We start from the raw sequence: 12372 nt of genomic DNA on the forward strand, positions 1-12372 counted from the left end.
GTAGATTAATTGTAGTTAGTATGAAGGTAAATGTAGCAGCATACAAAAAGTGAAAAAATATACCTTAACCCACACTTATCTACAATTTACCCAAATAACTACAAAACAACTACAAAATAACTACAACTATGAACTGTCTAAAAATCACAATTACAACTAATCTACAAAATCGTCATCTTCACACAACTCTTTCCCCTTTCGTTTTAGTTGTTTCGCGACTGGTTTAGCACCTCCACCAGCATCAACATCGTGCAATAGCTTGGTTCTCATCTCCGCACGGATTTGTCTAGGAGATGAAATGTTAGTAGTAGGTTCACTTGCATGTGTAGATTTTGCTTTTTTTGGTGGTGATTTTGGTGTTAAAACACCCAAATCAAAAGATGGGATATCAGCTAATGTGGATTTTGAAGGTTTTTTTTGGGAGTGTTGATGTTTTTCATGATTTGGGAGAAAGATTACTTCAACTTGAATCAGATGGAACTTCAAATTGGGATTTTGTGAAATTAAATAGAGAAAAAATTGTAGAATCGTGGGTCTGTAGAGGACAACTGATGGTAAACGTGAGGTAGTGAAGGTAAAACGTGGGGGGTGTGGGAGGGAAGGGGGGAGGAGAGAGAGGCGGGTAAAGGTAAATGTGAGAATATACGCTCCTAAATTAACGCCTAATATAAATGAAGCATTAATTATACCCCTAATTTGAATTATGGTATATAAATGGTAATTTGGTATGCTGAAATGTAATTAACACAAACGTTAAACATTGAGGGTAATAAGATTTCATATATGGTATAGGAAGGTAAAAATCCCAAAAAAAAAAAAAAAAATCACCATAGGACTCGCCAAACATGGCAGTATTCTTTGAGTGGTCTTTGATTATGTATCAAGTGCCCGGGTCTGGGATCTCAACTTTCCGGGTTAACCCGACATCTCTAATTACCAAAAGCCCTATAAAAGCCCTAAGCACTTGTATATTCGATCTTTTTTTTCTTTTTCAGCAAGTTAGCCCCGTGGAAACAGGTAAATTCGACCGTTGTATTTGAACTCTGAAAATAAGCTGACAGTTCATTTTCATTATAATTGATGGGTTTATTACTAAATTTTGCTCTAATTTCCACTAATTTTGAGTTTATTTGTTTGTCGTAACCCAGAGTGAAATTTTGCGTCGTTTGTGTGGACCGGAGAATGAGTTGAGGTGATAATGAGTAGACTCTCATTTAGGCCGCGCCCTCTTGACATTCACAAGAAGTTACCTATTCTAAAATCTGTAAAGGATTTTGAGGATGATGATACGCCGTCTAATACTCGCAATCATATCATTCGTCTCGCTGCTGAAGCTGCTGATGTTGAGGTTTGCTCAAACTCAAGTTTTGATATTTTACCGCATTCGTGTTTTTATTGGATTGTTATTGCAGTATGGTTTGACATGTGTATGTTTTTAAATTGTATATAGCAGTTATGTTTAGTGTTGACATTGTGGCCTCAGTATTTGAAGATGAACGCTCTAGAGAAGTATATTTGAGCTATGCAGATGAAATGACTGTTTACGTATCTCTCTGCCCAAGCCTAAGTGGGTAGAGTTATCCGGTACCTGTACTGGTGGGAGGTAGTAGGTACCCGGTGAAATAATCGGGGTGTGCGCTAGTTGGCCTGGACACCACCATCACAAAAAAGAAGGCAATTTAGGTCTCTTTTTCTTCCTTAATATTGAGGCAGATCATGTCTATTAGGAAGATGCATATAACGAACATTAGCTTTTCATTTGTTCTGTGAATTTTCATAGCCCAGTGATCTATATTTGAGTTGTGCAGATGAAATGACGGGTTAGGTCTCTATTTTCTTTCTCAATATTGAGAAGATCATGCAGATATTATCTATTAGAAGGATGCAATATATGAGCACTGAGTTTTTCATTTTTTCTGTGAAATTTTTGTCCTGGTGATCTTTACTTTGTTGATAAATTATGGATAACAATGCCAATGTCCCTAATTCTTCAATGTTTTTTGTTTTTGGCTCCAAGAATAATTTCTTGACTAATATGTATGTGCTAATATAATTTTCATGCTTTGGTTAAACAAAGGGGAATATTTTTGGTATTTTATTTTCCCTCTTATTGGAAGTATAATGCATACCATGCAACTCAGTTTTTTTTAAGCATGAATAGTTTAGACTTCTCTTTGTTAGATTAGAAGGTAATAATTGGCAGCTTTGGCTGAATTAACAGGATTCTTAGTTTTGGAACTGAAATCAGAAAGTTTTACTACATTTTTGGAACATACGCTCAAAACAATATTTTCTAGCACAAATTTGTGATAAGATAAGTTATGATGCTCAAGAAAGACTAAAGCTTGTATGACAGTGTGTTTCATGGGTTCTATTGGTGTTGTGTACTTAATACTTATCTTGTTAGATCAAGCTGATGACTATATATAGGTATCGGTTAACATAGAGGGTTCTGGTTTTATCAGGCACATTGGTGAACATATCCAAGAAAGGTAGGAATTCCATTTCATTAAACTAAGAGATGTTCTCCAAGTTGCTTAAGAGATGCATACCTATGGACTTAGTGGTTTTTAGATTAGCATCTGATATGCTGTTCTGTTTTAGTTGTTTCTATTTCTAAGTCTTATTTGCACAACTGTCTTCAAGGGAAACCCCCTTTATACTGCCTTTTCGGTTTTGTTGGTCTCTAATTAAAATAGGAGATTCTATAAGTTATCATAAGTCTCCTCATTCTATAAATGGGCAGTAGTCATTGATGGTTTAGTATTTTTTTTTTTTTGGGTCAGTGTTACTGATGGTTTAGTATTATTGAATGAACAAAAGTATGAGCCAACTGCCAAGCGGTTTACTTGCTTGATAAGGCTTCCTTCTTTCATTTTGAATGATGAAGCATGAACGTGAACTGTCGCTCCTATCATTTTGTGGTTTTCTTTAAGAGATGGAGAAATCTTTGGGATTGTAAAGTACTTGTTGTAAGAATTTAAAGGTCTTGATGGTTTTAGGTGAGATTGAGAATCCCTATTTCCCCTAATCGAATCCTTCAGCCATCTTTGGTGTGAAAGCATTTTTGGGTGAAGTTCATTGTGCGACACACTAAGGTGCAAAGTCTACTACAATGGGTATAATCAAATATTTTGATATGTTTAACCTATTCTACTTTTGAAGCACCAGGAAACAAGGTGAATGATTTTTAGTTCAATCAATGATGAATATTTCGAGAAAATGACTTGTGATCATTTAAGAGTTTCCCCAATTGTTTCTTCCCAGGAAGTGACTCAGCCATAGCCATAAAGCTGGTATATATCCTAAAGACTAGAAGGATAATTTGAGATGTTAAAGTCATGTTGCTGTGCACTACACTCGACTACGTCGGGGAATGGCCATCTGTTTTTAAGTGAGAGGGGAAAATAGATATTCAATAATCCATTTTGGTTTCCTTATATTTTAGACGCGATCAGCTTACCTACAAAAGTCCACTTGTCCTTTTATTTTTATATTTGTTTTGTTTTTGTAATTATTAATAAAGAAATCTTAACAATTATTTATTTTTTTCCATTTTGAGGAAACAGTTCTTGCTTTAAACTTGCACTGGAAGTTATATACTAGGATCGTAGAATATTTTTGAAACTGTGAAGTTTATGGTGCAGAATAAGATGTGGAATTTAGGCTTAATATCTGGATAAGTTGTATTTAAAGCTAAACTGATTTTGCTGGAAAAACTTATTGCTTAGGTACAACAGACTTCTAGCAAGAAGTTGGTTCCTGAAATACCTATACCTGAGTATGTGGTGGTGGATACATATGAAAGAGATTATTCACGCACTTTTGCTCAGCCAACATCTTATATACACGCTAGAGGAGGTATGTGAAGAACATGGCTAGTATTTTTATTTTACTTCAAAGTTGATAATAACTTATGAAACTTTATCAAATTAACTATAGCCCGGGCCGAGATTGGAGAATTTGTTGAGTACGATCTTGACAATGAGGATGAAGATTGGCTTCAAGACATAAACAGAGAGAGAAAAGCTCTTGCAGCTGAAAAGTAAAAATCATACTGGATATCCTACATGTATATCGTGTTATGTTCACTGTCCATTTAATTGGTTTGGCAGTTTTTTTAACTCAAATAATGTACTTTGAATGATTACTGTCTGTTTCTTCCTTATACTTGGTCTTTCTTTTTTTTCTTTTTGAATGAACGCATATATTACACTGTTTAAGATTGTTTCTCCGGAAATGGTGAATTCTGGTACTTGTAACTATTCATTCAGTTAAAAGAAGTTAGACCTGCTAAAACCTATCCAAGGATTATGGATGTGGATATATTTTACTGTATCTTATCCAAAACCAAAAAGAAAAGGATTATGGATATTTTCTGTGCAGGTTCCATTATAGGCGGTAACTCATCAGGCTCTAATCACGCGTATGACCATGACAACAGAGCTTAGGCAACCTACAAATCAATATTTAAGGAGGAAAATAGGAGATAGAATGATGCCATTATATATCCATATAACAACTCCTTAAGCTATACATTAGCAAATTAAAGTGCTGCATAGATAGTTGCTAATAATTCATGAAAGCCCAATTTTTAGGAAAAGCGACTCTTTTCTGATCTTGCCATTGTTGCCTGAAGTGCTCCAGTGTGCATCGATAGTGAAACCTGACTTTACTTTTTGATGCTTTAAACCACATTGGCACTCAAGCCAGTCTTGTGGTATCTTTACCAGGCTCTGGAGGACAAAGCTTGTGAAGACAATCACAACATGTTATATGGCATGGATGAGCAAAAGCTCATGATTCTTGTGATCTTCTTAGGTTACCTACCTTGACCTTGTCATGATCAATAGTCTTCTGCTCATTGTCTGGCAGTCCGTATCTATTTGCTATAAGTGGTTCATCCATTTTCTAACCTGATTTTTAACTAAATGTGAGGTACTATTTCTGATATGTCGAAAACTTGTTTGTCACTAGCTCGTTTTCCTTTCTTGAGTTTCATCAGCTCTAGCAGCATAGAATGCTTTCTTTCGTTGGTCTATCCTTACAATTTCTCCTAGAGTTCGCTAAGTAACAGACCAGGCTATTTCTTTTTGAGCTTTTCTTTTGTCCTTGTTGCTCTCCAACTCAGTTGGAGTACTATGCACCATTCCCTCAAACTGCTCTCATTCCCCCTCAATACTATATTATCTAATCATTATTCTGTATTTGCTCCAACTTTTTGCTTTCATCTGTAGGAGTTTCACTAGATATCTTTTTTTCCCCTAACCAATCGTATAAACCTTGTTCATGATTTGAATTTTGGATAGCTTATCCTGACATTATTTGTTGCCTGATATAGGCTGGAGACTATTCTGCACAAATTAGAGGTTTTAGATCACAAGGCCCGAGAAAGAGCAGGAGTGATTACTCCTACTCTTGGCTCACCTATCCCGGTGATCCTAAGTTTTGATGCTGCTGTTGAGGTGAAAATAGCTCTGCTTAATCTGTGTCTTTAGCTGGTTTTACTTTGACCTTTTTGTTGCTTTGTTTTGTTATCCAAAAGAGTCTCCTTTAGAGTAGTTGATACTGTTGTTCTGGTATTAAGTTCATCTTTTTGTTGTTAGTGTGGGCTTTGTAGAGAACATGTGTTCATTATTTTTGTTTACCTCTTACGCTACCTGCAAGAATGCAACAAACTTCTTAGTGGCATGTGTCACATGATCAGATGAAGAACCAAAACCATTCCCTTCTTTTTCTAGACCTGCTTTTGTTTCTTGACTAAGTGATGCGATGAACTACATAATCTTAAGGGGTGCATGGGGGTATTTTCAAGAGTCATCATGGGTAATAGTTTTCTAGTGCCAGATAATGTCTTTTAGTTGTTTGGTTCATTGGAACTTTTTACTGTCAAGTTGAAACTTGCCATGTTCCGGTATGCTTTTTGTCAGGTCAATGGAAAGGGATGACATCTTTAATAGGAGATGTCTGAAAATTACTGCTTCACTGGGAAGCATTAGTTTGCAACTTATGTCAATGTATTGAATATGTGTATTCTTCAAGTATGGGGCAACCTTATGTGGGGAAGTATTTTTGTTTCTTCAGTTCCAAACACATAACATGTAGAAGAGCTTTCTGCTTATTGCGTGATCCTAGTTCTGGATGACATGACTGATTTTCTTTCATGATACTGTTTTGCTTCTCTGAGTGTGTTGCAATTCGGTAGTCTTACTTATTTTTTGAAGAGTTGGCTTGCGTTGAGTCTAATTGTTCATCTTTCTTTCTTTCTTTTTCCTGAAATCTAGGCACTGCAATCTCTAACAATCAAATATGGAGTTTTCCAGTCAGTTTATACTTACTGGAAAGACAAGGTACCAATCCCTCACCAATTTATTATGTGTGGTTTAACGACACCATTTTATGTTGTGTAATTCGATGAAGACAGTAAATATTTGAGAGATCATCGATGTTGGTATTGGAACAGATATTTGTATGCATACAAGAAAGAAGTTCCTCTCCACTTATTCTTATATTAGTAAGATCATTTTTGGCCATTGTAATCAGCAAGTCTACAGATGAATTTGTCCTGTTAAACATCAGATCATGTTTTATTATCAACAGCTGTATGCAATAGGTTCTAATGTAATCCTTTATGAACAATAATTTAAGTTTGGATCATTTGGGATGGCTGAACTATGTATCTTAAATAGTTGTGAATGGATATGATAGAAAAAGACCTAATTTACTGGACATATAGAGTTCTAACAAGCTGTGTTGTTCAAACATCTATAAATCTTATTTGTGTGTGGTTATATGACTTAATGCTTAGAACTTTCTATTTCTTTTTTGAACTTCCTATTCAATTTTAAATATGGTGGACTTTAGTATGATAAGAGCTCTTTTATTGATATGTTTCTTGATATCTCAGTGATTATTCAGTTATATACCAAACTGCAAAGGGCTTCAGTTGCTTGATCAATGGGTGTTATCATATTTTCTTTTTTTATCAGGGTTGGTGGAATCTTAGTAAATTGGTATATTAAAGATGAATTCTCACACATCTTTTTTTCTTGGGAATTTGCATTTGTTGTCTATCAGCGGGAACGGTGGCAGAAGCCTATTCTTCGGCGTTTGCAGGTCAAGTTTTAATTTTTGTATTTGTAGTCCAGATGTAAGTAATTGCATTGGTGTCACGCATAGTACAAATATGGTTCGTCAAGCAATTGTCTTTGCCTTCCATAATCTCATCAGTTTGTTCTGTAGAAAAAATGCAGGGATATTCACCTCCCCGAAATTTCTCTGATGGTTTTATCATTTGAATTTTAATCTTCAGACCGACTCATCAGGAAAAAAAGAGAGATATCTTGAGATAGTTAGCCTCTTAAAGTCAAAGATTCCATTTTTGAATTTATGTTAATAAATGACCTGCCACTCTTTCTACTGTTGGTTTTTAAATATCTCTTCAGCCTGATATAGTATTGTGATTCGGTGGTCATATAATGATAATGAGACTTCTTGGGTCGTGTCTTCGGTTGGTAAATATGGTGACATAAGATTATGGGCTTATATCTTTGTATACAAACCAGCAAATTGCTCACCGTGCTCGCTGTTCATTTTTCATTGTGATCTCCTGTTTTTCCAATTTCAACTGAAGGTATTGTTTATATGATTGCTGACATATTCTCAGTCAATCACATATTCTTGCATCTGTTTTCCCAGTTGGTCAATATTTTCGTGTAACAATTCTCACATGAAATATTGCTGCATCTGCATTCCTAATTGCACCAACTTTCTTTAACATGTGACCGGTGATATCATTCCTAATGAAAAGATTTCACGTTCCTTTCTTTATTTCGTTTTGGTGGATTTCGTATATGCACCTTCGTTTGAGAATAATGGTATTTAAGTTGGTGTTCCATTTTGTGACTCCATCAGTTACAAGTGATTACATTCTGACTGCGTTTTCAATCTTCATTCTTGCAGCCTCCTCCACCTGTTAGTGATACCAATCCGTATAATGTATTTAGGCCAAGGGAGAAGGCTCACAGGCTTCACACAAGGAGGGTATGCGACTCTGATTACTTTGACCTAATCTTCTTTTTAAAATTATCGGCCTTGATGATTTGTTATGATGTATTTTAGTTTCTTCCCTTTTTCTGTCATAGATGCAAAGGAGGGAAAACAATGTGCAGTCATTTGAAAAGCTTCGCCAGGTGAGCGTGGAATTACAGATAGAGTTCTTAATTCGTTTCTCCTGTGTGTTCTGACAACCAGAAACCCAAAAAAAAAAAATTACCAAACAGGGCTTTCATTTGTGGTTGTTTTATCGTGTCCTTGCCCTGCTTATTAGCCCAGGCCACTCTTTTATGACGATCTTGCTCAGCATCTTTCTTAGTCTGCTGGCAACCCATATTATAAACTTTTTGCACAACCAGCTGACCTTTCTTTATCACCCTCATTTCCTTCATTCTGTACTTTTTGTAGTATCATCCAATCTATCTTCAACTTCTGCATGGTTTGAACATGGTATTGTAACACCAAGCCAGATAATCACACTTTTTGTGTTTCAACCTCCCTGTTTTCAGCAATGGATTTGAACATCTTTTTAAGATGGTGAGATTTTAAGTTGCACATTGTAGGTCATTCTTGCCAATGTTCTTGGTGCCCTCACTTGGCGTCATTGCTTATTTGATATAAATTCTCTCAAAAATGATTGTCTGGTGATATAAAAATAACGAACTAGGAAACAAAAGCTGTTGCTCTACATGATTTCCTCTAGCACGCCTCCCATATACTTGGTAAGAGGGATAAGCATCTCGTGCATGGGCTCTGCTGTCTACAGATGAACAGATATTGTTTCTCGTGCAGGGTCTGCTGTCTACAGATGAACAGATATTGTGTCAACTTCTTTTTCAAATTGAATTGTAATGCAAAGAATCTTATATGACTCAAAATTCTGCAGGTTAGGCGCAACCTTGACCAAGCAAAGACCATTCTCGAGGCTCTCATCAAGGTTTGTCTTTCTTAGCTATTGCAATGTCAAAGACTTACAAAAAAACAAGTGCAATGGGAAGATATGGAGAGCATGTTCTGTTATCGTTATTAGCTGGTTACCACAAAATGAAGAAATTACAAACCTATAGAAAGTCAATCTATCTGATCACCTAATCAGCATTTCAACTCCTTTGACGTTATTATATGCAGAGAGAGGAGAAGAAACGAGAGGTTGTGGAGAGTGAGGTTAGTCTTCAGAGACTCCAAATGAAACACAAGGTATGTGGAGTATGATATTATCTTCTTTATCCTTTGCAACTTTTACGCTAGTGATACCTACTTGCAGATGTGATATTGCTATTTGACAATCCACAATTTAATTACTTCTGTCGCGTCATAACAGGAGACAGCATTTTATGAAGTGTGCCTGCTCTCTGTTTAATAATCATTGCTTTCTGAGTTATATGAAATTGAGACTTTATTAGATTATATGTGCTGCTATGAATTAACTTCAATTGTAGTACTGGAGGAGAACATTTCAGTAATCCATTAAAAGTTGGTTGTGAAGAATGGGCTGGTGGAACTAAACCATTTTGGATAGGTTAAAGTGGAGTAACTCTTTATGGCAGTAGTATCGTTGATGATGGGGTAGATCTTACTTAGCTAACTGCCCTTTTGTCAACTGCCATATTACCATGGCCTCTTCAATTCAATGTCTTTTAGCACCATAACTGCTTCTCCGCTCTTCATGGTATAAGTTCTCTGCGGTCATTTATGTGGGAATGTGGTTTAATTCTGAATTGATAGTAAGACTTTTTCGGTTGTCAGAATGAAATTGAGCTTTTTGAGGACACGTTGGCTCTGCCTGGATTTCCTTCGTTCCCAACTAAGGTTGGTTCAAGTGAGGAGGAATACATGGACTCGGATGACGCTGCTATTAGCCGTCCACATGCTCAGTCTGCTGTCTCACCAAATCTTTTCTCTGACTCAAAGCCAGTAATGGCTTCTGCTGGAAGCATGAGGCGCGAGCGAGAGTTAAAGAGGCGATATGTCCCATATGGATGGCTCCACAAATTGGTGCGTACCTACTCTCTAGTAAATTTATTCCTTTTTTACTCTCTCCTCTACAGTCATTCATATGTTTGTATATGAGTTACTCGTATTCCTTTTCACATAAGCACAACACAGCATAGAAGATAATGCAGTTGTAGTACTAAACTAATTATCAGACTTCGCTCTTATGGGTTTGATGTAGGATCCAACTGAGCCACTTCTCCTGTTCACTAAACCTCTTGATCCAGAGAATATGGCAGCTGCGGGTATTTTACCTCCAATGGGAAATGGTCTGGCTGCATGCACATTTAACTCTCGTGGAAGGATTGGCCGAGGTGGCAGAATAGTGTTTGATAGATGGAACCCACTTATGCATACTCCAATTGATTGTGGTGATGCTTTATATGTTCCACCAAAGGGCCGGCATTCTGCTCATCCCTGATGTAATCAACCTTTCCCAATCTTCATTTGTCCATCCAGGTTAAGTTTGTATGCCTGAGGTAATTGTAAGGGGGACACTCAAGACATGAGGGAGATGACTCGTCGGTGATTGTCCAAGGGTTGAGCCTGCTGCAGGATGTATTCTTGTTATTGTTTCTTTTCTTAGTTAAAGAATGGAAAGCATCCGCCCCGCTTGTAGATTTTTGTCCAAGGGGATAGGTAAACAGAAAGCTTTTTTTCCACTCCTGCAGTCTCCTACCTAGATAATGCATGCTTCTACCGTAAATAAAAATGAAATGATGAATGTAACCGGGGTTGGTCTTACATTGTAAAAAGAATCATTGCCTTTATCTTCTCATTTTTTTGTTTCACTTTATGATTCGATCTTGTATAGTTAGGCCTGGCCAGTGCTGAAAATTGAAATCTGTCTTCATGGTGCAGCTGAGACAAATCAAATTATCTTGTGATTATTTGTCTGTAATTTTTGACACAATTTAACAAAAGTGGTTTTTGTATACTGACTAATGATTCTTTCTTTTTCAATATATTAACCATGATTGAGGACTTCTACATGGCCGGCCCGACTATATCGGGATTCGCGCCGCGTAGGGGCCCATTCGGGGGGAGCGCTCGCTACCAAGGATTTTTCCATACCCGGGGCTCGAACTCGAGATCTCTGGTTAAGGGAGGAGCAGTCCCATCCACTGCACCACATCCTTTGGTGGTATATTGACTAGTTGATTAAAATGTATGTCTACTGTCTTTACTTCTATCATCAGTAGAAGCATACTTTGGAAGTTTTATTGTTGCTGATAATATTTGAGTATTTCATTGGATATATCCTTTGGTGGTATATTGACTAGTTGATTAAAATGTATGTCTACTGTCTTTACTTCTATCATCAGTAGAAGCATACTTTGGAAGTTTTATTGTTGCTGATAATATTTGAGTATTTCATTGGATATATCTTGTCAAATACAGAGAAGCTATAAGTAGGTGAATCAATAAAACAAGACCAGAAAAAACTTTAAATGCAACCGGAAAAGCATATGACGATTACACACCAGAAATCTACAAATTGTTATGTCATAAAACCAAATATAAAGTACAACGTGAAGTTATTAATCGCATTATTTTCTTATAATCTCGCAAGTGTAATCTAATGTTATTTACCCTTAAAATGAGTAACAATAGAATTTGTACGAAGTTTAAATGATACGTGATTCAATTTAACATGAATGATTTATGGACAACAAGCAATTAAATTAAAGAGAAACCAAACGTGATGGGCAATTAAGCCTGGCTTCAGGGTGAACACTGAAAATTGGCTCCAATCGGGCCATCGAGACGGGCTCGGTTGCAATAAATAAATAAGCAGCTGAAGAACACTATGAACAGTAGCCAGAGAACAAAAATGATCTTTATTGCTTTGATATGCGTGCTAACAGTGAGTGAAAAATGTACGGGTTCTCCCCTTTATATAGCAGGGGAGTTTCAATCCTAGTACAAGTCTAAATAAGGTAAAAATCTTTCTCCTCTAGTAAATCACGATAGGCAGCCGACATCGGGTGAGATTTGTGTCGTAGTATCCGGTCTAGGGCGGATATTTCGGCCCCTCGTTTGTCATTTCTAACCGCCTTTCCTTTAGCCTTGATTCTTCGTTTGCTCGAGCTCGATTCCTTTCATGTTCGCCCATGTCCGAATCTCGGTGCATCATTCGTCCTCGGGCTCTGGTCTGGGGAACCCTCGGTTGTACCTGAGCCTACAATGAACCATGATGTCTCCTATTTCTTCATCGGAAAATCAGGGATAACTTTATCCTCGATTTTACCCGTACACAAATAGTACCCTCACTTTTCGGATAGTAGATTTATATAAACGACGAGAAGTGATTAATTGACCCTA

General features: G+C 36.8%; 1 protein-coding gene across 2 annotated transcripts; it reads left to right on the plus strand.

Annotated features, from left to right (window-relative positions):
• LOC109213004 lies at nt 960-10988 on the plus strand. Of its 2 annotated transcripts, none has more exons than XM_019376752.1 (13): nt 960-1017; nt 1149-1348; nt 3732-3861; nt 3943-4045; nt 5342-5465; nt 6285-6350; nt 7078-7116; nt 7963-8043; nt 8145-8192; nt 8942-8992; nt 9184-9252; nt 9802-10050; nt 10229-10988. In XM_019376752.1, the coding sequence occupies exons 2-13, from the start codon at nt 1199-1201 to the stop codon at nt 10466-10468; spliced, it is 1350 nt and encodes a 449-aa protein (XP_019232297.1). In that variant the 5' UTR covers nt 960-1017; nt 1149-1198; the 3' UTR covers nt 10469-10988. The 2 variants fall into 2 exon arrangements, with proteins under 2 accessions (XP_019232297.1, XP_019232300.1); XM_019376755.1 differs by having other exon boundaries at nt 3741-3861.

The sequence above is a fragment of the Nicotiana attenuata genome, chromosome 2, assembly GCF_001879085.1.
Source record: "Nicotiana attenuata strain UT chromosome 2, NIATTr2, whole genome shotgun sequence".
NCBI classification, from domain to species: domain Eukaryota; kingdom Viridiplantae; phylum Streptophyta; class Magnoliopsida; order Solanales; family Solanaceae; genus Nicotiana; species Nicotiana attenuata.

Excerpts from the sequence above, each read along its gene's own strand:
- LOC109213004 (XM_019376752.1), top strand. The coding sequence starts at position 1,199 with ATGAGTAGACTCTCATTTAGGCCGCGCCCTCTTGACATTCACAAGAAG. Across the intron at positions 3,862-3,942 it reads TTATATACACGCTAGAGGAG|CCCGGGCCGAGATTGGAGAA; the intron begins GTATGTGAAGAA and ends AATTAACTATAG. Across the intron at positions 9,253-9,801 it reads GACTCCAAATGAAACACAAG|AATGAAATTGAGCTTTTTGA; the intron begins GTATGTGGAGTA and ends TTCGGTTGTCAG.